General features: G+C 36.4%; 1 protein-coding gene across 24 annotated transcripts in view; it reads right to left on the minus strand.

Annotated features, from left to right (window-relative positions):
* Window positions 1-27846, minus strand: part of rbfox1 (RNA binding fox-1 homolog 1) — a 636526-nt gene that overhangs the window by 31351 nt on the left and 577329 nt on the right. For 17 of the 24 annotated variants that reach the window (XM_066689825.1, XM_066689823.1, XM_066689826.1 and 14 more), the window contains 5 exons: window positions 18715-18858; window positions 17828-17881; window positions 15954-16046; window positions 14091-14151; window positions 10831-10884 (listed from right to left, as the gene is read on the minus strand). In XM_066689825.1, the coding sequence (XP_066545922.1) occupies window positions 10831-10884; window positions 14091-14151; window positions 15954-16046; window positions 17828-17881; window positions 18715-18858 (406 nt within the window). The remainder of the gene's footprint in view (window positions 1-10830; window positions 10885-14090; window positions 14152-15953; window positions 16047-17827; window positions 17882-18714; window positions 18859-27846) is intronic. The other 7 variants (XM_066689841.1, XM_066689843.1, XM_066689833.1 and 4 more) reach the window with 2 other exon arrangements.

Raw genomic sequence — 27846 nt, forward strand, 5'->3', positions numbered from 1 at the left:
CAATTAATGTAATGGCAGCTAATTTACTTAGCCCCAAAGAGGAATTCTCCAAAACATGTTTTGCATTTGAGTAGAAAAACTGAAAAAAAAGAAAAGAAAATGAGTGTTTCTATTAAAATGCAGGTGCAGTCACAAATAACATAGGGCTCCACATTATGAATAATCCAGAAATCTAAGTGACAGGACAGAGTGGGTGCAAACATTCAATTCTTCTGGGCAATACCCAACCCTGAGGCCAGAATAAAGATCAACTGCAGAGAGAAGATGGGGAATCATTAATTACAAATAAGGTTGATGAATAAAAAGGTCTGCTTACATGTGTCAGCATGCAAGCTGTCATAAGACCGTTCCGCAAGCTAAACCGATGTGAAGGGTAGCTGACGTCAGAATGACTAGTTGTTCAAATATTGATGGATGAAAGTGGAAAATCTGGCTGATTTTTCATCTGTAAAGCTGCTGCAGGGCACAGTTTTTTTTCACCACTGGACACCATGCAGATATGATGGGCATACGGAAGAGTTAAATATGCTACTGTCAAATGAATTGTGTACTGTCAAGAAGATATTTAATTAATTCTCCTTGTTATACTTATTTGTGTGTTTGTGGGTGGGTGGGTCGTGTGGTATTTTATCATTATAAAACATCAATGGTTGCCTTAGGTTGGTTTATTCCATTCAACTTCTCTTTGCAGGCGCTTCCCATACATTTCTCATTTAATTTACAAAGACAGCTGCTTAATTGACTGGTTTTTAAGCTTTGAAATGTGAAATTGTTATTGTAGTGCGGTAAACTCTAAAATCATTAATATGATCAATTTAATTAGAGATGTACTGGCCACTATCAGCCTTCTTCTCATTGAGGGACAATCCTTAGGGAGTCAAGGATATTGACAACTGGGCAGAACCAAACGGGCTGCAGCCGAGGAAGAAAATAAGAGTGGTTGTGGGGTTTCAAAATGTTCTGTTTGGGATCCATAGATAAAACATATATCAAACTAGGTAGCCCTTTGTTTTTACTGCATACACACTTTCAGTGTTTTCGCCATTACATGTGAGATATATACATTTTTATTAAGCCAAATCTGCCCTAGGGTCAGTTTGTAATGTTTTTATTTTTAATTTTTCATGTATTAATTATTTTAATCCGATGAGGTTTACTACGGTTTACTAGAGTTTTCAAAACACGTGAACAATGCTTTGCGGATATTATCCGGCATGTCTAGTCACACAATCTCTCGCTTCCTTTTTTTTTTTTTGATGAAGCAGTACCCTTGCTTTCAAGTGTTGTTTTAACTTTTAAATGAATATCAAGATTTCCCTGACTAATTAATAACACTCAGGCTTCTGTGAAATTCTTTAGAAGGATTAATAACTACTGATCTGGAACCTCATTTAAACCATTAGTTTAATTAAAGAAGCTGATGGAAATTTTATCAGAAAATTATGCACTGAAGGAAAAATATGGGGGTGATTAATAAGCATATCAACCAACTTAATCCTGCATTAGCAATGGTTGCTGGTCTTTATTACAGATCAGTGTATCATATTTTATTCTGCACTCTACATGGGAAGGCAGTCTGTAAGATCCACCGACAGAGAATAACTGTTTCAACTGATGCACAGATGTTTATTTCATTTAAATATGTACTAAACCAAAATAACGTATTTCCTTTTATTTATTGAAATTATTGCATAATTACTTTACTCAATTTTTGTATACTAATCAGATTTACACTTACACCCAATTCTCTTGTCTTTCTCTCTTATGTGTGCTTTCCATGCAATCAAAGATTACAGAAACAATAAAGTCTGGATTCCTTACTGAGGAATCCTACTCTCCTGGAAGAATATATATATATTCCTACAGAACCGTTCACAAAACATCTCAGAAATAATGAAATCCAAGATAAATGGAACAACGCACTTGTCATTCTTCTTCACAACAATGGAAACTGAAGAACTATAGGCCCATTAGTCTACTTCCCATCTTATACAAAGTATTTATAAATATATTAACACATTGCCTTAAAGACACCCTGGATTTTGCCCAACCAAGAGAACAAGCAGAATTCAGAAGTGAATATAACACGATGGATCACATTCAAGTCATCCGAGAAGTATTGAAACGATGTGGAGAATAAGACCTTCCACTGTGCCTGGGCTTTATGGACTATGAGAGAGCATTTGATTCAATATATACAAACTCCATCAGAGCTCTGAGAGTACAAAACATTGAGGAAACATACATACATCTTATGAAATATATCTACAACAATACCACATCAACAATCTGACTCCACCAAGACACTGACAAGATCAAGATCTGAAAAAGGAGTTTGTCAAGGAGACACAATCTCCAAAACTCTTCACGGAAACACTTGAAGAAATGTTCAAGACTTTGGGCTGAGAAAGAAATGAATCACAATAAATGGAGCTTACATTGCCAATGGCATCGCCATCTTTGCAAAAACACCTTTGAATTCAATGGCCCTTGGATTCAATTCATTTTGGAAAATATCAAAAGAAGATCTGGAAACAAATGGCTTGCTATTCCAAATAAATGTACCATTTGCCTTAAGAGAAAAATATTTGATCAATGCATACTGCTAGTGCTCTGAAACCTGGTCACTAAATACAAAAACTGGAAACAACACTAAAAAGCATGGAAAGATGTATACTTGGAAAAACAAAAAGAGACAGAAAAACAGAACAAACAGAATTATGTGACATCATTGAAAGAGTGAAAATGTTAAAAGGCCAATGGGCTGGACACATTGCAAGAAGAACAGACCAAAGATGGACAAAAGAAGCTATAGAATGGATCCCAAGAGATGAAAAAATAGAAGACCACATGAAAGATGAGAAGATGAAATAGGAAGCTTTGTTGGCTTGACCTGAAAAATCACAAATGGAAACATCTTGGGGAGGCCTTCATCCAGCAGTGGATCAATACGGGCTGATGAAGGTTTTATATATATATATATATATATATACACCCCCGTAAAAAAATAAGAGACCACTTAACATCGATTTCTGAACTTGGAGTGGTCTCTTAATTATTTCCACAGCTGTATATATATTTTAACTACAGATTAGGGTTGTCATTATGTCTGTGATAAGTTTATTTTTAGTATGCGTTTAGGGAGGGACTTGTTATATGCTTAGGTAGATGCAAATAAGAGCTATGTTTTGATTGATGGTTTTCTTTTGGTATGTCTTTTGATTTGGCTTCACAAGCTCTGTGTCTTGTAAATAAATCACCATTTTGCACCGACATACGTCTTGAGTTTCCTGAGCCCCGCCTTTTAGACACCTGGCCGTGCGTGCAGTACCCCACAGTGCCACAATATATTACAGCTACATGTATACTGTTATAGATATAGATATAAATGTGTATATGTGTAAAAGCAAGTATGAGAAAGAGAGATTATACAATTTCCTTTGGCCACGAGGTCATTATTTCTGAATACGCATCACAAGGCCCACAGGGCATAAAAAACACAAAACTATTGCTTCAGTCAATTGTTTTTCATGTGACGACAATGTTTATATATCTTTCGCATAGGTGGGTGCTCTGAAATGCTTCCCTTTCCAAATACATACATTTTTAATTAAGTTAATTTATACTTTAAACAATTAGAAAGCTCCACAATGCTATCATGTTATAAATATTTAATTCAGTACTCTCTGTACAGGCTTGAAATTAAAAATGGCGGAACACCTGTGAACATTAAATATGCATCTTTGCATTTCAAGTTTAAAGTATAAACTACAATTGTGATAAATCGATGGATAGAAAGTATAAACATGCTATACTCCCTTTTTCAGCTGTCTAAATATATAAACATACTAAATGCAGTAATCATTCACATACAGCATGTTTATTAACTAAAGAAAGATAACCAATGTTACTGTATTTGTAATCTTCTAAATTTGACCAAAAAAAGATAAATCTTTCCATCAGAAAAAGTCCAAATCACTAATTTGCTTCTGTAGTAAAAGAAAATTGCTTTTACATTGAAAACATCCCTCTCAGTATACCTGCTCATACTGCACAAACATCACTCTCCAGTTCAGTGTGTGTGGGTGTGTGTGTGTCCGGTGTAATATTTTATTGGTGACCAGTTTCTTCTTTTTTGTATGAATTTCATTAGATACTGTATTGCAAGCAGGGGCAATGCAAAGACACAACAGAGACCTGGGAGTTAGACATGTTCAATTTGAGTGAAATCCAATCCGTCATTTTGAATAAAAACCAAAGAAAGCTTTTAGTAGGGTACTGAGAGCATATGAAAAGATTTATTTAGGCCATTGGAGTGTGCACTGACTCACAGGGGTAGCACTTTTTATTCTATTTCAGGAAATTAAAAAAAAAATGTTGACATAAACAATGCCAGTAGGGGGTCTGAATGTTTGTGGCATATGTAACGAACTAATGTACCTGAAACCAGTCAGGTTAACATACTACTTAAAATTTGTAATACTTTCACTCTCCACTAAACACATCAACATAGATACATTGCTGAGAAATTCATTGTCCATATATAGAGGTGTGTGTATGTGGGTGTGTGTGTGTGTGCATACTTGCTTGTATGAAGTAATTTGGATCCTATTCAAGCTAACTCAAAAGACAGATTCTAGATGCACACTGCTGGAATAAAACAGCTTGGAAAAAAAACGAACACATAAGCAAACTAAGCCTTCAAGCTGTTCTGGAAGATAAGGAGAATAATTCAAAAAACCTTTACTGTAACCTCAGTAACCTCATTAAGCAGTACCAATATTGAGATGTGTCAGCCATTCTGCAGTAGATTAGGTCTCCTTGCATTGCTTTTACATACTTCATTCAATACTTCAAACAAAAAGACAAATGACTGCACGCAATCTTGAATTCAATAACACGTCAATATTTCCATAAATAAGTGGTTTAAAAAAAAAAAAAGTTAATCTTGTATCGTGGCACACCTCATTCCCTTCCGGATGAAATACAATGGCACAATAGGGCAAGGGTTCGGACTCTGAAAAATGGCACCTTCCACTTCCAGAGCAACTAAATCGCAGATGCTGTTTGTTCACAATCCTGGTTTGGAGAATTCTAATACTTCAAAAAAATGATACAGAAGACTGTTTACAGGAAAAGCATGTAAAGTGTAGTGTAAAATAAAAAAAAATAGTGTTCACTCTTGATTGTACAGCCTGTATCCTAAGGAAAGGTCCAGTTCAAAAAGCTATGCCTTCACGAAAATAGATACAATCCTCATACCTAATTGTGGGAAAATAAAAATCACATGCTGCAGTTGAAGGCTGTATAACAAGCTCCGGTGTTCCTGAGATTAGCTCTAATGAGGGCCACAGAAGGACAAAGCAGCTACTTTAAAGCTGTAGAAATACCACCGTGTAGATGCATCCTCTGACTATGGCCAATCATTGGGAGCTACCCTCTCAAAACAAGCTCCTCTGGGAAACACGCGATGCAATTGTGAGCATCTCTGAGGAATTGACAGCCGCGTTTTTCTTTTTTTTCCACGGTGGAACTAAATCCAGCAGAACATAAAGCCTGCCTCTCTCTCTCTCTCTCTCTCTCTCTCTCTTAAGGAGATTCCCAAATTGAGAGCGCAATTCTTGGACACATATATGTATATAGATATCAAATATTACACAGCCATACTTTAGCAATGGCCTGGTGCCAGAAAGACTCATTTAGACCTGAAAGATAATCCTGTCAACATGTAAAATAACCTGAAAGGCACTGAATACGGTAGCCCTTCAAAGTAAATCACACTTCTAGATTGGGGGTCTCTGTCTCATGAGACAACAAAAGACTGTGCTTGTGTCTTGATTAGGGGGATGAGCATATGAGATTCAATTTAATTAGTTTTAGGACAGTATTTTAGTACTGATATCCATAATTTTCTTCTTCAAGAAGTCCCAATAACCATGGTCACTACTGTAAAGCACCATCTAGTATTATTTTCAAATTACACGTTCTAGCAATGGACAAATTGAAGGCTTCAATTTACTCTGTGCTTATACAGTAGTTTCAATCTGTGGTCTATGATCCTTTAGGACTAAAATACAGCTACATATACAATTATACAATCTATTATAGGCCACTTTCATATGAGGAACTCTTGAAAGTAAGAAATCTAGCCAGAGAAAGGGAAGGACCCTGTGGCTGTCGTGTTTTTGCTTTGTTTCCTTCTGTTGCCAATTTTAATGAAAAACACATTAGAACAGCGCCAGGCAATATGTGATAATCAATTCCACGCAATTCTTTCTGAGGAAACATCTTCTACAGCTGCGACAGATCTTATAAAGGGAAATATTTGTCTGTCATTGAAATGAACCGTTTAAGTATGGTATATATTTGTATTAATCTACATTACTTAAATGTAAATATTTCAAATGAAATGTTAATGTCATTAACTGCTTCATCCAAGCACTAGTAGGCTACCTTGGGGTAAATCTCACTACCGCCATGAATTCTTATCACTTTGAAATTAAGGGTTTAAATTAAGTTAAGAGACTTGCGTCTAAATTACTTTAGTCACAAAAAGCAAATCTGTTTCCCCAAGAAGCACTGTTTTGGAGCCTCAGCTATGTTTCAGCCGGGGTCACATTTCACAAAGCAAGGCCATTAGATGAAATTAATTGAAAATAGCAGCGCTCAATTGTGCACTTTTACACCACACCATACACCATAATCTTTAAAATGAATAATTTGATCAGGATGGCTAGTCTTGTGTCTGCTTCCTGCTTTCATTTTTTTTTTCTGATGATTCTTGCCATTATTTTATTTCTTTGAGCTGAATGCAGTCATACTGATTCCCCTGTATATTATAATCAGTTACACAAACACAAATAATGAAAATATATCTATTAAGATTCACTGGTTGACAATACTAATACAATCTGATATGTTTGCAGCTATATGAGTTGCTACATGGAATTCTAAAGAAAGTCAGAAAGTCACTTTGTATTCTCGAAGACCTGGACTAATGCATGCATTATATGCTTTGCACCTAAATACAATTTCCAGGTCTAGCAAGAAAAAAGGAATGCGAAAGCCATCTGGATTAAAGTATTATTCCATTCAGTTAAGCTCATCTAACTAGTGGGGATTTAACAATAGCACCCTGCTGGAACAATGCCTAATGCATTAAGGCCTAATCACACTAGAACGATTATTCCCTGCTTATTTTCTTTACCCCTGATTTTTCACTGTGATGTTTGTTTTCAGATTTAAACCTCAAATTATGCTCCATCAAAGTATAGGACAAGCATAGTGTTGTGGTTTCATATTTTAGATTTTTAGAGCAAGGGATATGTTTTTGGGTGTATGTGTGTCGGGGGTTTCTATGAGGTGTGAAAGGTAATATTTACAGGAATTACGTTTAGGATGAAAAAATAATACATATTGGCTAAACCCTTTTCTGTGCAAAAGTTACAGGCCTGCCAGAATAACTAAACTATTTGATTGAAAACAAACTTCGAGAGAAAATAGAAAATAGTACTCTTTAGGAGTCAAAGGGTGAGTTGAAATATCTCCCAATATTTTGAATATCTGTATTTATTTCATTTACATATTTTTGATGCCTTGACTCTCTGGAGCAGCTGTTTTGTGTTTGTTTGTGTGTATTTTAACACCTTCTTTACAACCAAAAACAGCATTCAAAGTCGTTTTCTTCCAAAGGCAGCTGGGATTTTTCATTTCACAGATACTGATAAAGTGAACTTCTTAGAATTACAGTCTATGCTGGGTCTGAGGCACTTCGATCCAGTTGAAACCTACTAATTCACACTGTTCATATGCAATATTTGGTGCAGCTAATTTCAAAAGCACCAGTGCCAGGTAAACAACCCAGGCTCTTTGTTGGGATGTCGCATGGCTCAGCGCACCAGTAATAATTCTTAAAAAAATAGATTTTGTATAAGGAGTATCTAGGGAAGTTACGGCTCATAAAACGACTATAATTTGATAGTTACCATAGCTTACATAATTATACTACAATATCCTTCTATGGAAATCAAATAGGTTTGTTCAGGAGACAATAACAAATGACCTCTCATATAAGCATATTATATAGGAACCACAACTCATCCCCGCGCTTTCATTTAGTGCTCTCCCTTTCTTCCAAAAATAAACTTCACTGCAAAGTTATGTGATTACAAAGATATTGCAGTTTTATCTCAAATTCAATAACGCAGTCCCCGTGCTGTTACCTAGGTTACAACAATGTTATCAACATCGTAGCACGGAGCTTCACACGTTCTGGTGCCTCCCATGTCCCGATCTGTATGGAAACATTCAGACTGGAAAAAAACTGAAAAAAAGTCAATTCCTTTTGGCTGTCGGAAGAAATTGAAGAAGTAAGAAATCCTACTTAGAAAAAATAAAAAATCCAAATTGTAAACCGCCCAAAAAAAAAACCACAAAGCTTCCTGACGAAAACAAAACAAAATACAAATGTTCGTTATTAACCTCACGACTGGAAGGTTTCTCATTTTGTGAAAGGGTTTTTCAGTTGATTTACATCACAGTCCTCCAGTTTTGACTTTAATAGCCTTGCTTCAAGTTCTCAAGACATAACTATATCTCAGATTTGCATTACATTAAGGGGTTCTTTCTTTTTTTCTCTCTATTGATTTTGTCTCTTGGAGTAATTTTACTCAATTCTCATTTTCTTTCACACTCAGAAACGAGGGGATGCTCCACATTGGGAGAAGTGAGTTATGTAAATTCAAGTGGTGCATCATATGAATCTTGTTAAGCTTTACAGGGTTATAGCCTACTCTGACGGAATATTTAATCATAGAAATGAGCTGGAAGACATGATGTACAATGTGGTTCAGCCTTACGGCGTGTGTCTTCACCGGCAATTGAGAACTGGTGAATTCGCCATTCATCAGTGCCATCCTGACAGCTTTGTATAACCTTCTGTTTTTTACTTATTTATGAAGATTAAAGATGCCTTAAATCAACAGTTTCTCCTCAGATACATCATCTTTATACCTAAAGTGGCTAAATTTTTCATCATTTGGGCAGCTGAGGGAGAGGAAGTTCACGTAGTGGCAGTTGTTGCTTCTGCTTCCCCCCGGATAATTTGAACATTTGACCTTTGAAACACGACACACTCCTCGAGGAACATACAGTCGCTCACAGTGGGCGATCGCACAGACGTTGAAAAGGAAACTCCTTCAAAATCTCAAGTAAATATTTGAATTCTAAATGAAAACTCAAAAAGTATCCACTTTAGTTCATAGCCATAGTTTTTTGTTTTGTTTTTTACGTATGATGTATGAACTGTACTTTAAAATACAGTTTTTAGTCTAATACATCATGTAACTTTATTTTTAAAACCAGTACATTAATCTACTACGTTTTTTAAAAGCATTATTATTAACTTCTATCACTACTGACTGGACCCTAAACTTTAAATCAAATTCCGTACTGTTTTAATGCCTTCAGTCTAACAGCGTTTTGAGTAACAGCTTGCCAATAGCGGTTCCTAGTTACCGAGAAGACAAAATTATTCAAGGCCTTTCTCTTCGTGACCACCATCATGGTGTATTAATGCAGCGGTAATTATAATTAAACTTCTCATTAAATAAAAGGGGGGAAAACTGCTTCCCTCACCGGCATTCTGGAGGGAAGAAAAGTGTTTTGAGCGCTGAAAGGTGAGACAAAAGCAAATCGATAATCTGCCATTTTGTAATTAACAGAATGTGCACTGAATTAGGAAAATTACTGTTTGGAGAAATGGAAAATATTGATTTCAATTTACAAAATATATTTCAAACCCTTCATGCCCCAGCGCAAGAAGACAATTAGATTTTTCTTTTCTTTTTTTTATTGCATTATTCTAATCACCATAAAACTGCAATATTTTTCACCATAATGGGGTAAGATAACAGTATAGTGGAGAGGGTCAGAGCTGGCATCCTAAGGTTCTGCAATGATCTCACTTAACAAAAATGCAATGACAGAGAGAGAGCCTCCTAGAAGGAATGAAGCATCTCAGTTCACAACCCCCAAGAAGCCTCCAAAGACTCTGAGGCTCCCTCGATCGCAGACAGTACGCGTGGAAGATGCATCTCTTTGTGCTTGTGAGGATGGATATGTAGGCTGACTGCCATATACAGAGAACATGCAAATACAAGAGGACCCACTGGCTAATTGCAATAAACAGTTGCCAGGCTGCCAGACCTTGGAGGTGATGCCAGGGCCTGCTTAGTAGAAACACAGAAATCCAGGCCAGGTTTTAAATTATACACTGCGGGAGCACAATATTCCTCCCATGGGAAGGCCCCCTGTTCTAAATGAGCTCTCTCAAAAACCTGGACAGGATATTACAGTCATTTCTCTATTTATTCAAATCCATGTGGATCCCCTGTTGGTCTCGGCATTTGCTGCTGTTAGCTTTTTATGCCCTGCCATTTATTCTCATTTTTAGTAAGCATGATATTTTTTATTTTATTCCTCGCGGTATGGCAATCTTTTAAGGACAGGGATAAGCTAGTTGGCGCTACCACGTCCTTTTGGCTTTAGGGATAATGCTGACCTTGTTGCTTTTCATCCTTGGTGTAAATGTGGTTGACATTTGCCCATTTTTTGCGCATGCGTGTGTGGAGACAAATGTAGAAGGGGGCAGAATACAGGTAGGCCATTGAACTGTCGTTGTTTGTGCACTGTAATCCACAACAGCGAAGTAAAACTGGTTAGCACACACGTGGGGAAACAGGGAAATGACTGCAGAAAGAAAGAATGACAGACAGAAGGGAAGACAAAGAAAGAAAGATAGAAGATTAGGCAGTTGGCAGAAAGATTTACCTGCATAGAATTCTGGGCTGTAAACTGCACCCACCACTGGATTCAACTTCCAGCCTAGGACGAAAAAGATCACATTAGAGTCCATTTTTCCCCACCCATTTTGTCAATAAGGTTATTTTGTCTACAATTATATTAGTACATTTCATTACTAGCAAGCAGATTGTACATGGGTTATATTTGGATTCAAAAAATGCCACAAAATATGTTCTGACAGTCATTTCATACTAAGAAGAGTTTTCTACCACACAAAATATTGAAAACAGAAGAAAAAGGCCATTATGTGCCGCCAGTAACATAAACCGACTGAAGTGTGTGGCGTTGAGAGAGAGGACAGGCCGCGTTGAGCCGGTACGATTCATGATATTCCACAGCCGGCTCTGTACTGTAGGAGGCAGTGGGTGGAGGGGCTCTGACAGATCTCTCTCAGACTTTAAGTTACACTAATGGCTTCTCAATTTGTCCAAGAAAAATCCTCCGAGATGCTGGTCGATGCTCGCAGCTGAAAGGTTGTCTCATTTTTCATCTGCACTCCCACTCCCTTTTCTGATGGCTGCATTGTCTAACTTTCCTGAGCCGTCGAAGCCAAGACTTCCATTTATCATGGAAATAACAGCAATTAAACTTTACTTTGTCTCGTCTACGAGCCATGTGCCAGCCCATAACTGTGCGGGTTAATCATGTGTGACGGGAGCTGACGTCCCCCCGTCTGCAGGCTGCCGAGGTACCATGGTGTGAGACACGAGAGAGGAGACTGTGGGAAGTATTGATCGCACCGAGCTTGGGTATTTATTTATTTATTTCAAATACATTATTACATTCTTTCTACCTAAATCTAAAGCTGAGGACTGTTTTGCAAAAGTATCTGTAGCAAATTCAAGAAACCATATTGCTTTCAAAGAGGGAGCTGTGCATTTATTTACTATTTATTTGTATAGGGCACTAACAAAGAATAGATTAGATGACACGTTTCATACTAATTTAAACCTGATAGCTGTGTGAACAAGAGACCAAATAAGGTCAAGCCACTTGGGGTCATGCAATAGCTGACCACCTAAGCAGCTGACAAATTAGACACTTGTTAGACCTCTCCTTCACTTTTATGCAGAGGTTAGGGCTTTTAATTAATATATAAGGATTTTCTAAAACACAGCTATTGTTTTTCCTTTTCACACGCACTGGCAACATTTTAATTAGCATTCAAGGACACTGTCAGTGACCTTCTGACCCCTTTGGGATTATCATATGACCCGAAACAGGCAGTTTATCCCTTCTGAAATGAAATTCATCCATGTTTGTGTTGGTTATTTTTCTTTTACTGCATTTATATTGTATTCCGCCTATTCTTCTGTGAAAAGAATTGTGTTATCAATAGGTCAATACCGATTCCAAAATATCATGTATGTTCTACAACTACTGAACAAAATCTTTGATACAGCTGCTGTTCTTATTCGCTAAGCAAAATTACCTTAGCATTAGCTCGCCTCCTCTGTCTGTAACATATGTGTACAAATGCAAAGCTCATAAAAATCAATTATCTTTTTATTATATCCAGGGTCTTTCATCTTGGTCGTCCAGAGCAGTTCCATTTTGTATGATGAAAAATAGCCCTATTTGCACTGTTTGTTTTAAATTGTCATCTTTCACGTCAAGGCCACAAAGCGATCTTAATATCCTTGATGATGCAGCTGTAAATACAGAGATGCGCAAGCTAGAGTTAATTAAAACAAACTGATCCCAACAATCTGACACCTATAAAACCATGTGACAGCGCATTAAGTTTTGTTTTATTATAAACGGTGTCCTGACCCACTCATGATTTCAATTTGCAGTTTTATTATGCACCTTGCCACCATGAACATAGGCCTTAGTCTTTAACAGCTGACAGTCGCTCGTTTGTGTCACAGAGAAAGGTTCCTGTCTGCCACGGCCTTAATGCTTAGCTGGTGTTTAAATTGGACTTTTCCAGGTCACGAAGGCTGGTTTAATTATTGGACATCACTGTGAGAGTGTGCTAGTTCCACAGTGGTGTTATCGTGCAATTTATTAAAAGTATGACTACCCGGTTCTGCTTCCTCTGCACTTCTGTAACCTAACTAATGAGCTCTCTTAGACTGGCAGTCTTCTTTCTGGAAGAGAGGAAGGCTCTTGCTATTTACGACCTGACATATTTGCACATCAACGGGCAGTGCTGTCACTGTTCTGTGACCAAATTAAAATATGATTGTTCGGTATAGACCGACAGACGGACACACCCAAACCCAGACAGATGGAATGATAGACAAACATCTGTCTGGACTGGAGATTCATGACAGTAGATTCCCGTGCTTCAAACTGAGAAAATATTGCAGGCTTCTGAATGGCAGATGTTGTGATGAAGTGACCTAGCTTTTTCTTACATATTGATTTATGTAACGGATAGAGCTTTACAAAACAAACAACAGAAACAAAAACAGGTTTGGACTTGGGATTCTCATCTCCACTTTATAGGAACCCTATTTTGTTATGTTTAACTTGAAAATATATAAGATGTTTCTACAAGTTATAACTCCATCATTCCCTGTGCTGTTAATGTTAATGTTTTGCCAGGAAGGCACTTAGGAATTGCCTCTTCCCAGAAATGAAACTATCACAAGGAACAGGCCGAGATGACGAAACAGGCAGCCGTTGATCTAGGTAAGCTAAATAAGAGTGATGCTATGAAGCTCCCTGTACATGTGGCATTTCTAAGCAGGGATGCTTCTCATTGATTTCCTATAAATCCAGCATGCAGAGCTGTCAATCCTCACCTTTAAAAGCCCAGTTACTCTTCCAAAGGAAGGGAAGTGATGAACCTTTTGCTAAAGATACAATTCCCCCTCTCTCACCTTCTCTCCTACAAACAGTTATTGTCAGATAGGTTTGACCCTTGCACTTCATAAATTGTAGGTGTGAGTGATGACATACTTTGAAAAACAAACCGAAAAATCATAAAAAAAATCATATTAAAATGAAGGAGAAAGGGGGTGGTGAAAATAACGTTTTTCACATTTTCACATTAGCTCAGAGTGGAGAGAGAAAATTAGGACTGGATTTCAATTTTCAGAGCTAAGGGGGTCATTGAAAGGGGCCACTCACTTTATTTAATGTCATACTTTCTCAACATGTGTCCCCCTAGGGTTTTGGGGAGCTTTACAACTGATTTAGAATAAGTATTGTTGTTAATACAAAGTGCTTTGCATTGTAGTTGTGTAGAATATTCATTTTACTTTAATATGACTTACCATTTGCATAAGGGTTGACTGTCTTCTTATTTGTCATTACCCGTGCTGTTGCATTATTAACCTAAGCGTAAAGAAGACAATTTTAGCAAACAAAGCAGTGGAGTTAGTGGCCTTATATTACTCATTTATTTATTTTACATAATACAATGTCATGCATTACCATTACAGTAATTCTATTAAAAAATAAATATCTGCATTTAAATTAAAATAAACTTAAGATGCATAACAAAATCACAAACTGTTTATTGTTACGATTATTGTCAAAACAAAACATCTTGAATTACAAATACATTTAAAAAAAGCAATATAAGTTATCAAATTTTAAAAAAGACATAAAAAGCAAATCAAAAGTAACTGCATATTTTCATTTAGAAACAATTGAACGCATGCTTTATTATTTCATGATACATTGAAAACAAAACTAGAGAAATAAAATAGTAAATCAAAACAAAATATTCATATATGAAGGATCATGCAGTGGAGAAGGGGAAGAGAGACAAGGTACAAGAAACAAATAAAATGTCAAAAAGGGACAGACAAGTTTAGCAGTGTGCAACATAACCCTTCAGAATAGAAGTACCATTGGAAAAAAGCAACATTTAGCATTCAACACTCCGAACAAGAGCCTTTGGTTTCATCGCAAGAATTAAAAAAAAAACAAAAGAAAAATAAAAAGAAAAAAATCATTCAAGCTTAAACCACAGCTAACAAAGGATAAAAAGAGGGTGCATTATTTAACACAATATGGAGTTAACAATCTGAGTAAGATGTGCACGAGTCAATTCAATCCAATCAGTGCCTCTCAGGCTGCTAAAACGTACACTCAATTACAGGCGTACCAATATAAAATAGCATCAAGAAACTTAATAACAACAAGTCAAAAAAAGTCACGTGGTATCAGCGCTTAATACGTGAAACGGCAGATGGACTTCTCCACTTACCATTCGGCACCATCGCCAGCATGTGTATGTATACAGTTACCATGGTTACTGAGAGTTTGGTGAGGGCCCTACGTGCTATCGTTGAAAAGGGGGAAAATGAAAAGGCAAAATATGCAACATCTTACTCAAAGACTACACCACTTAATATCGGAAAGTACTCTAGAAAAGAATAGTTTTAAAGACAGTGTTGAGTGGGAATCAGTGGTGACACAGTATCTGCTGATTGTACGGCGAAAAAATCAATTTCAGACTAAATAGATCGGAAGCTCAAATTTGGGTCCACTTGGGTCTACTCGAAGACATCCTGGAAGCATTCCTGCAGTGCCAATTGAGACTTTGGTTCAAGGATCATTATGAATCTCGTTCTGATCAGGTTTTCGTTAGGATCAGGTTGCCACCGCACATCCCTCATCAACCCTGCAATACGATAACTAACCATATTTGATTGCATGAATAATTACACAATTGTTTTCTCTTGTTTGCTTTTTTTTGTTGGTTTGTTTCTTTTTTTTTGGTATTTTGGTAGTTACTGCACCCATTTTTTTAATATATATATATATATCTTTTAGTTAAAAAAACGTACTTAAACATAGGAAATCATAACTTCATATCAGGGCTTTCTCTCCTCTCTCTCTCTCTGTCAACTGTACACAAATAATAACAACAAAATTAAATAACTCAATCAATACGGTAAAGGCTTTAGAAAAATAAAGAAATAAATTCAACAAATAAAGTCATAAAAAAAGAGACCTAAATATATATAGGTATAAATATATATATATTAAATTAAAAAAAGAAAATCAAAACATGGGGGAGGGAGGGGGAGCACATGGAGAGACAAATGAGGCATCTGAAACAACAAAATGAGAATGAAGCAGACATTTATAAAAAAGATGAGAAGGGAAATATTTGTAACATGCACCTCTATTTTACGGCCCTCAACCACCGTGCCATGTAATTTCTCCCGCGCCCTGTCCGCATCAGCACTATTTTCGAAAGTTACGAAACCAAATCCCTGCATGCAGGCGGGAGAAGGGGAAAACAACATGCACATTATTAATTCAGTCATTGACCACAAGTAACTTTTTTTTCTCTCTGTTACTTATTATTTTTATAGATATTTCATTGTTGTCGTTCTTGTTGATCTTTTAACATTTCTTGATTGTCATTTTTTTTTCTGTAACATGCAAATTAGAAAAAATAAACAAAAACAAAACTGACAGCATTGAGATGTGTAATAAATAAGCAACAGATATGAACCATATCTTGTCCTTGAGTTAGAAAAAACCCTGAGAAATGACCAGTAATATATCCCAGAAGAAAATAAATAAATAAAATACCTTATACAGGTCATAAGAGAAGAAAATAAATCTACCAAAAATAATTGAATACCAATAAATTTACAGTGTTTCCAAAAAAAGAAAGAAAAACTGGAATGAGAAACTAAAATGAACCACTCCTTTCTGCATGCATAAATATTTTCCCAACAAGTATCAAACAAAATCATATATTTATAAAATAAATCACTTGTGCACATAATTGACAATAAATGCCAACATATTTAAGAACATTGCCTATTAAGTCATGCTATAGTGATTACACTAAGAATGTTCATCATGCAACACTAGGGATAAATTAACAATGATTTATTTTTTCAAACTTCAGCCTAAACTTATGGTAACAAAATAATAAACATAATATTTACAGCTATGTCTTTAATTATACGTGTCAAATAAAGGAAAAAAAGTACTAAATATGACATGGATAAAATAAATGAGCCATGACAAATTAATAAAAATGTACATACTTGTTCCTACTGAACCATAATATAAACACATATTATTATTCCCAACATAATTTAAATTTGATCTGAAATTAGTCTTCTGGTCACTGCCCTTCAACATAATGTCCAACTAATTCATAAAATCATAAAATTCAAATTGGGGATGTTTTACTTTAATTCTCAAAACCTTGCTTCAGACATCGTGTTGAAGAAGCCAGTGCACAGCTATTATTTAAACACATCAATTGACTCTTTAAATCTAATGGTATTTTGTTTAAACATATTATACATATTCAAAGATAAACACATTTTAAACTTTTCTATATTTCTTTTTTGTAACATTTATTTTAACTAATTTGAGAGCCTATTAAGTTTACATTTGAAAGATCAATGTCAGTAAATATGCACAGTATTAGATAATATGTTCTTATGTACAGTTTAAAATGTAAATGCACATGTTGCTATATTTTAAACAACTAGAAAACTGTGTATGAAAACTATTTTATTTTGACAGATGATACAAAGTTTACTTTAATTGTGCTACATCAATACCACAGTAGTTAAAAAACTAAAAAGCAACTCTAAATTTAGAAGGATCGGCTCTCAAATAGTTAAAATCTTGCATGAGAGATATGAAGAAAGAAAGACTGAATTATTTTATCTACATTTTAATTTAATAGTTAAATTATTTGGTTTCAATGTACATGAACTAAAAAGTTAAATAAATAGTTTAATTCTGATTCTTAACTTTAGAGTAAAAAAAGAATACATCTGTGTATAGTTTTCTTTCACACAAATTTACTATTTGAAGATAAGTTAATTCTAAGAAAATCCAGCCAATTTAATTACCTGCTTTGAAATATGTAACTTTGTTTGAAGGACATTTTCTGTCCCGGTAAAATATTTTCTTTCAGTATTTACAAAATTCACTTTTTCTTGCTTCATCATTGCCATAATTTCTAAACAGTACTATATATGAATAAACATGCAGGAGAAAGACATGGGTTGCTTACCTTAGATCCCCGCTCATTAAAAATGATTTCAACATCTAAGATTTTACCAAATTGCTGCAAAAAAATAAACAAAAACAATTATTATCATTAGCATTTTACTTTAAATCAAATCCCACTGAGAAATTCATTTCCCAAAGAGATTACAGCAAGATAACTCAAGACACTCAAGCCCATGTCAATCACACACACTTCTGTTTCAGACAGGCACTATGCTAGGATCATTGGAACATTAAAATAATGTCAGATAAGAAACACAATTATAAATTCCTAGTTTCTAAGCAATACATGCAAAGCGGGTCTTGTTAATTAATCAAATGTAAATATAGTCTAAAAGGAAAATTTTGCCCATACATACACATCAAGGTACCATACAGCATTCAACTTTTACAAGGCAGTCTAATAAAATGACTACTGACTTAAGAACAACTAATATACAGTTTTACAAGCCATTCAATATACTCTCATATTTTTGACAGGAGCAAAATGGAGGGAGAAAGCATAGTGCCATTTGCTCTATGAAATTTTATTTACTTGGGCATCTGTTTTGACGTAATCAAAACAAGGTGCAACTGAATAGTGTTTGAGCTCCAATTGGCCCAGCGCTGTGATTCGAAACAGTCAACACTGCCAGTAAATACACAAATTGCCATGACCAGTGAGCCTCTGGGTAGAATTATAATTGTCCAATCACTGCGTAGGAACAGTGTGCCCACATTAAAATAAAGATTCTGCCATTTGATCTAGCATTGCTAAAATATAAATGACATGCACACCAGAAACACACTGTGAACACAGAAGAATCACTTAATTTACAATTAAGAAACAAATATATATATATATATATATATATCTAATACAATAAGTGCAAATGTTATTCGAGTACTTACGCCAAACATTTGCCTGAGGTCTGGATCTCTGAATCTGAAGGGGATATTGGAGACGTGGAGCCGCTTGGGCTGCGTCTTGTTATCTGTGTTTTCGGAGGACTGTGTCTGTTGCTGGCCGTCAGTCTGTGCTGCATCGTCTGTCTGCTGATAAGAAGGAGAGCAAGAGGAATGTAAGGAAGGTGTGCCCATCGGCCACCTTCGATATAAGATTTCCTCCCGTGCCGGCGCTGGAGCTGTGGGGGTCACGTCGGGTCAGCGGCTCACAGGGAACAGGACACCCCAGTGGCAGGTGTCTGGCTGCCATAGATTTAGAACCAACAACAAAGATTCTACTGACACGTAATCCTGTTAAAATGACTTTTTACAAGAAAACCTCCCTGAAAAAAAAAAAGCAAGAAGACATTCTCTTTCTAGTGGATTTTGTTACAACTAGTCCTCTATTGCATCTGGCAAAATGGACAAACTAACAAGCAAGAATTGCCCCCCAAAGACTTACTTAGTAATGCTGTTGCTTTTAAATATCAAATCCAATTATAATAAGATTTCCTCTCAAATAACTCTTTATTCCTCCTTGAAGGGTAACAGTGTAATGGTGTAGATGTTTAGAATCCAATTTATGCACTACGGCTAGCTCTGGTACAAGGAAAATAGTGGAGTGGCATAACAAAAGTGTGTGTGTATGTATATCAAGACAGTTATGTAACTCTAGCGTCATGTTTATATACCATCACCTTTTACAGTCACGTGATCTGCTGGCATACACTCCATCTTGTACGTTTGTTCAAGGGACAAATCCACTAATTAGTTTCGCATAACTTTGCACAGATCAGCAGCTTAAAAGGTTGCCTTTCAACATAATAAGAGGAGCTGCTGAGTTATGAAAAGTTACACTTGAAGACTGACAACAACAATCTGTCAAGGTATCTTCTGTGATCATGCCCATCATTAGCCTGTAGATCTGTCCTTGATGTTTCCTCAGACGTGGCAGTGGTTTGACATGCACGGCATTTGCAAAATTGTTTTTGCTAACTTGTGAAACAAGTGCAACTGAACAGGGAAGGATGAAAGTGGAACACATGCAACCAAAACCACCTTCCCTGCGTGAGCTAGTTTGTCTTCATTTGTTTCTTTGGAAAAGGCTGAGTGGTATTAAATAATTTCACTGAAACTACTTTCTTCCCTCCAGTGGCTTGTTCAGTGTGACTCGTACAAATAAAAGGACAACCATTCAAGAACAAACACATGTATCTGACAAAAAATATGGGGAAGGGCATTTGAATTTGAGTGCACCGAGGCCTTTTTAATAATATTAATTCAATCCATGTTATAAAATGACACAAAACAATGTTTTTGTTTTTTAAATGAGAGACAGCACACATCTTACAGACTAGTAGTATATAGTATAATCTGCCTCCCTCTAGTCAGGTACAGAAAATACCGGAAACCTGAGATAAGGCAATCAGTTCTCTGGATTAAGATGGAAAGGTGATGCTCAATTACCTATTTTATTCAACAAAGACAGCAACAATATAACACCTATTGATGCATGATGGCTTTGAAATAATTGTTGTATGTCTACGATAATTAACAAGTGTTGTAATGATTGAAAGTTTTTAATTCTTCCTTTTTTGTGGTTAATTCAATTTGAAAGAAGATTTGTTCCATATGGAATGCAGCACAACAGGATTTATCCATTTAAATAAATCTAATTATGAATTATAAGGATTATGATTAAAGCACATTAAATTATTAATAGCATTATGTCAATGGTGCTGAAAATTAAATTTATCATATTTAGCCAAATAACACTTTTGAGAAAGCACCGTGGGTGTTTTTGATAACAGTGGATACCAGTTAATTAATCATGTTGAAGTTGGTGACTTATATAACAGAAGCCCATGGGCACAATGTTTGTGATTCCTCTGCAGTCACATATTCTCTTCAATTTCTCGAAGCAAAACTTCCTGCACTCTCTGTTTACAAATCTTTCTTAGACTTGCCATATATTTTCACATTTTAAATAAATATCTTCGACAAAATGGTCACCTACATCCAAAACCACAAGTAAAAATGCTTGAAAAAGCTTCACCACCAAGACACCAAAACATGTATAAATCAGCATCTAACAACCACTTGATTATTATTATTATATGCTATAAATATATACATATAGAATATTGCCATCTGTATTATCACATGTACTGCACTATATACAAACACTTAAACACATTAAAGTCGTGTATTTTTAACACATTCTGCAGGCTCTGTTCCATTTTTCAATGACAGGTCATACTGTATACTGCATAATTAAAACGTGAGTATACACCACAATACCACCACTGCAAACACACTTGACAAAGATTTTTCTTATTTCAAGACCATGATAACCATGCAAGTTTAGATTCTGCCTCCAACTCAAGGTGAAACTGCTTAAAACCTTCAACACTCAACACTTTTTCCCCCTATCAGTTACAAGCTACAAGACACGAATAATGATATTCACAGACAATCAATTAATTGACCAACCTGTAGACTACCCTTAGTGATCAATCATGCTATTAATGGATTGATATTGATTCATTTACAACTTAACTAAGCAGTCCAAGCAATATCCTACCTCTTTATTAATCAGTTGCACAATATGGGGGCGGGGGGTGGAAGGCACAGCAGAGAAATGTAATAAACCTATAAACAATATATTTCTGTGGCAGTGGAGCACAGGTCAGTTGAAACAGATCCTTTAGCGTTTCACAGAAAAAAATATAAGGAGACCGAGGATACAAAATCAGGTGATGGTGGAATTTAATTTATCGAACGACAAAGAATGAGACTGACTTGGTTACATCAGGACTGCAGCAGATCTCCTCTGGTTAACAACTGCATGCCCCCATATTTGTATTCTCTCTCTTATGGTTATTACTGCCATAGTGAACGCTTCCGAGCTTCCGACCACACGATATAGTAAGCCACATGATTGGACAACATTGCTGGTCTCGGATTGAAAGGGCTGATGCCTCGCAATGCTTCTAAACATAACCATGAAGGACAATAGATGCCATTACCACAGCGGCTCAGACAGATAGGGACATTTGCTTTGCGGCGCGATTGGTCTGTGTATCTGTGGTGATTGTTATGTATTAAATATACCTCTGAGAGCTTAGCTGAAAACCAGTTTATCTGAGCTCTCCAGAGCTGTCAAGGCTGTACATTAACTGCAGCCCAGTTTGTTCCAAAACCCTTAAAAAAAACCAACTTTAAACAATCTAAATTATACCAATCTGTTATATACATATTGATATTAGAATCTGAGGACACAACATGAGGCCGAACATTGTCAGGTTGTTCGCAGGCAAGAACAGTCAGTCAGCAATGAAGTTCTCCTGCTGGATAGCTATTGTTCCCTCACAGACATCTGTTCGATAGGAGTGGTGTCTGTTCTACTTCTCATCTATTTGACAAGGACAACAGATTCTCAATAAGCGTCGAAGGCACAAAAGCTAGCGACATTCCCGAGTCCTGCACTTCCTTTAAACAAAGTCCTGTGAAAACCCCTTGATGTTCTGGAAAACAACATTTTAATTTTCCTTCGTCTTTTTCCGAAAGAAAGTAAAACAACAAACAAAATACAATACAAATAAATCACTACTTAGACTGTAATATGTATAAAATTACAGCTGGCTTACAGGGATTACATTTTCACAACTGTATTGATTGTTGCATCAGACTATGCTTGTAATTATGATATCAGATCAAGAGCCCAGGGACTGACATGTCATTTATCTACATTATGAAAAGGTCATCTTAAGAAAAGGATTGCAGGAACTTAGTAAAGCATTTGTATTGTTCTAGGAGACTCCATGATAATAAAAATAATAATAATAATAATAATAATAATAATAATAATAATAATAATTAATATATGACTAATACATTTTAGAAAAGGATTTTTGCACTGCTAAGTAATGTGAAAAGCTTGTTGCAAATGTGACTGAAATTCAAGCATAAATATTCAACAGATGATGGGGTCATATTTAAAAAAATATATATATATTACTAACAATGATGGATTGTGTTTTTCATTCCTTGGTTCATGTCAGGGATCTCTAGCATGATTTGTGCAGAATACGTGTGAGTTTAAAATCCTTGCTCCTGCAAATGTATGGTTCGGTGTAATCGTATTACTGTACTGTTGTGCGTGGGTGTGGGATGCTTATGTTTTCTAAATGTGAAAACTGCAGTTGCCAGGATACAGATAAAAGTACAGTAGGGACCATCTTTCTTTTTTGACACAAATGTAGAAACTGAGGGATAAGCCACCTAATAATGAAATGATTATATACTACATCCTTTGGCAATACTGTGGTACTTTTCTTGTGTGTTTTTCTTGCTGTTGTTTGTTTCTCTAAGAGAACAATATTGAGACTGATTGAATCGGCATGTTGGCCTCTCCACTTTGTTTAGAATAATCTTATCAACTGCAAACCTTTTTGTGGAAAAAAGGGCATCTTGTACCAGCTGTTGATTTAATCAGTTATGGAAATACTCAATACATTAAATCGTTTAAATGATTGATGAAATTGTGTTATCTGTTTTTGCCTGATTTTATTATTTCTCAGAAGTTCAATTCCATATATGCCTGTTCTTCCAAGGATACTAGTGCTTAAAAAGAAGTGCTATATCTTAATCGGGATCTGATTTTTATCCAGGTATAGAAACACCGTTCTGACACTCTTGCCACCAGCTGAATTGGACAGAGGTGATGCAGAGATTGCATGAGAAGAGCGCCAAACGGATTCAGGCTGGTAAGCAGTAGCACTGCAGCACTGCTGGACAAGCTGGCCTTTAATTAACCCAGAATCAAGATCATCAAGTAAATTCATAGAGGAAGGAAGAGCCAAACAGACCATCATTGTATGTTTCCAAAGACATTTCTCATGTGGATGAAAAGGAAAGTGGAGGCCAATAACATGGATTACTATTTGCCTCACGACTCTAATACTTGATGTTTTTGGAGATTAGACAAGGTGGAGAAAAACGAGTGTGCAATGTGCACTCCTACTGCACTGCGTTCAGCTAATAAACCCACTTCATGCAAAAATGCACATATTATGAAGTTTAATACATATTATTAATGGTTATAAATACTATCAATGATTTTTAAGGTAAACTGAAATAGATCGGTGAAAGTGAACCAAGTTCCTGTTTCTCTCTCCATCTCTTTGTGTCTTTCTTCTCCTTATTTTTCCTTAAATGTCAGTGTCAAAAGCAACCCTTCCACAGGGACTTAAACTTAAATGGCTCAATCTAATGGCAAACTGCCTTGTGTTGAACAGGAAGGATGATATATATTATTTATAGTACATTTCAATAGAAAAGGAATGTATTATACCAAACAACTTCAAAGAACACCTTAACTAGTAAAAATAAATATCAAAAGGTCTGTAGTATAAATGGGATTTAACCATAGAAAGATTAACCAGAGAACCTATCCCAGGACATCACCTTCTGAGAAAGGATACTGGGAACCTATCAACAAAGCAAAGTATGATTACAAAAAACTACTTTCTTCTTCTGTTTGATACCAAAGAGCCACACAAATGTTTATAGTTATTTCTTTTTGGAACCAACAAGTGATAAGGGTTTGTCAGATAAATCTCTAAGTTGAAATACACTGAAATATAAAGTGAAAAGAAGATTGCCTCGCACAATTTTCTCCTTAGGAATGTGAAGACATGGAGCCGATCTCAAGTCCACAGTAACACATAAACAGTAGTGTAATTTGTCCAGGTGCTCTTTACTTCTGTGTGAATCACAGCCGGGGAAAGACAGGGATTTCCTGGCAGGCATTATTTGCTCAAGTTGTCAATATAATATGGGCTGAGCACACTCTGTGATGTTTCATTGACAAAACCGCTTTGTGCACTGAACGACCGCGTCCTCCCTGCATGTTCATTTGTGCTCCTTCGCCTCTCGAAGCTTAAAAAAGCCTCTTGATTCCAGCAGGGATGACTGAAACCCACTGAAATCAGTGCCACCAGTGCCTGGGGTTCTTCCGGTGGGCGTACAAATGAATAGTTATATGGCATACGAGACAACAGCAGTGTGATCTGATTATAGGAACCACGATTACAGAAACAAAATGCAATCTTCGATTTCGCAATCCTCAAACATGTTTTCTTCATGTACAGATATATATTCTCACACACGCCAAGTCCAGTTTTCTTTCAGCTTGTATTTTTTCATGTAAATTTGACTCTTTTCTCTCCTCTCTCCATGCATGACTGACAGCTAGGAGCTTGCTGTGCCGGGTGCCGTGTGCCGTGTTTGGAAGGCAGCCCAGGAGCAAGCGTGTGTGCGGCAGAGGGTCACAGAGCAGCGCACACTGCATTGTCCAGCCCCGGTGCTGGCTGGGAGCTCTGATGTGGGCTCTGTTTCTTGTGTGTTTGCTGTTTGGTTTTTGTTCCGGGTAGTTGGGTAGCCAACAGGGAGGTGTGCTTCAGTACTCAAGTGAGCCCATAGCTATTTTTACACTTGGAAAGCCTCTGAAATGTGCACCAGTCTTTTTTTTCTTGTGTCATGAAACAGTGAAATACCTGAGTCTTTTATGTTTTAGGTTTTTTTGGGTTTGTTTTTTACATCAAAGAACGCCAGGAAGAAGATGCTTTAATTTTGGTATTTTTAGTTGTTTACAGTTTTTTCAACATCTCCAAAGAAAGAAAGAAATGTACAATGACCCACGTGAGGAATGCTTTAAAATAAACTGGATGCAGTTTAAACAATTAGGTGGCTTTTGCCCATGATGTGTTTGTAAATCAAGCTTACTAGACAGATAGATAGATAAATAGATAGATAGATATGTAAAGAAATATTAAAGTTTCACAGCCGAGAAGCGTATCTATATCTATATCATGGGGGTATGATATCTAATGGATATAGAATAACTATAAAATAACTAGAAGACGACTACATGAAAGATGGGAAGATTAAACTATACATTTTGCAGGCATGATATGGAAAAGGGAAGCTATAGATCAATGCAAGTGGAAACTTGTGAATCTTGGGAGGCCTTCACCCAGCAGTGTATATATGTACTATCCATATATGCTATGTATGCAGACCTCTGGGACAGTAATTATATACCACAGGAACAAACAGAACAAAACACTGTCAAAGAACCCAAGATTGACTTATATGATTGTGAAAAGCAATTATTGTTCCAAAAAGAAAGCGAAATCTATAATATCAGAAATAAATGTTTTGAACATAAAACAAAAACAAAACTGTTATCACTGGAGCGATAATGCTTCAACAGTGTAAAGTAAACTAACAATCGTGTCACTTACTGACAGCCAAAGTAGGACCTTAAAGATGTCACATCACTCTGCATATGCAGGGTCAGAGTGATGGATCAATTAATTGATTAAGATCAGTTACCAGCCCATCTATTTGCTTTCATGCAGTGCCTTCTGGACAGATCAATAGGCAAAGATGTGGTAAACAAGAGGAACAATTCAACTGTGTTCTCACACAATAGCTCTCCTTTTCAAGGCCCTTACAAGCCTTGGATTGAGTAGCGAGTGTAGCATCAAATCAAACTTTGCATATCTGGATACTAAAGCAGATTGAAGGCATCTTAAAAAAACAAAAACACTAAAGTAGGAGGACAACTCAAACTCATTATCTTCATCTAATGTGGTACAGATATTCACAGGATATTTACAGAAGGTGTCTTTCTGATTTAGTGACTTAAACTGACATTCTGACAATTCTACTGTCCACAAATATCACATATGTGGTCAAATATCATCAAATCAAAAGAAGTCAGATGCAAAACTGGATCAACTGAGAGGGTGACGCTGTTTCCCAATTGACTGTTTTTTTATACTGCTACACCCAGGTGTTAAAAAGTTGAAAAACAAACAGATTATCAATAGAAATGAGAGGCAAGAAACTGCAAGCTTAAGACGACTGCGCTTTGTTGGAATTTGGATCAGTCTTCCGATCCTAATCAATTTCACACTGACTGTGGACACTGCAATTATCAGTGTTTACCATTCATTGATCTCACGCTGTGTTCTAACAGGCAAACAGTGAAACGACTGCCATCCACTCTCTGTGTGCATAAGCACGGGCACTGGAGTGAAAACGCTTCGAGAAGTGCTTCCATATGGCAGAGAAAACATCCTCATGAGCAACACCAATCCTATCAACTGGATACTCGGAGGGTCCCCTCCCTTTATGTGCCTTAGATATTGTTTTCACCATGAACTTACCAAGGAGAGACAGAGGCTGGGGGAGGGGATAGAGAGAAGGAGAGAGAGAAAGAGAAAGAGAAAGTGAAGCCAGGCAGATATCCCCATTACAGAGAGGGTAACCTGATTAATTAACAGCAATTCTGTCATAAAAAACGCCACACTGATGTAAGTCCCGGTATCATACTGAGGAGCGGGACTTGAAAGTAACACACACCAAAAAAATGTGCCACGAAGAACAATGGAGTCGTGCCAAAAAGCCTTGTTAACCTAGTTACCAGGTTAGATAATTTTTTCCATTCCTCCTTCAAGCAATTCTGGGAAAGTGTCCAACTGAAACAAACAGTGTGTACACTTGCACACTCTCACTGAAGAGTTTAGCGTTCACGCTGTGTAACTGTATTGTGGTTGTTCTCTGCCGACACCAGACATTCAATTAAAACACGTCAACAAAACAATCTACCGTCTTTCAACAAGCTCAGTAAATCTGACGACTCGAAGGCCAGTAAGCAGCTTCTAGGGAGACAGATCAAGCGCAATGTTTTCTCCTATGATGCCTTAAGACAAAACAATCAGACATACCAACCCTTTTGGAATTTGTTAGGTACTTATGGATAGTACTGCACCGTCATTTTAAATATGATTACATTGTATACAGAATATTATTCAAAACGATTTAGTGTTTGTATAATGTAACTTTTAACATGTAACTATGTATGCACTATACTGTTAATTTATTTCAGTATTTGATGAATGCAATGATACAGGATATTGTGAAAGGGAAAGAATAGACTTTTTTATTTATTTGCTTACAGTTTTTACTTCATATTAGGGACTGGTATCAGGATTCAATTAAAATACCTGCTTCCCTCTTCTTGCA

This window comes from Amia ocellicauda, chromosome 17 (genome assembly GCF_036373705.1).
Source record: "Amia ocellicauda isolate fAmiCal2 chromosome 17, fAmiCal2.hap1, whole genome shotgun sequence".
Taxonomy (NCBI): domain Eukaryota; kingdom Metazoa; phylum Chordata; class Actinopteri; order Amiiformes; family Amiidae; genus Amia; species Amia ocellicauda.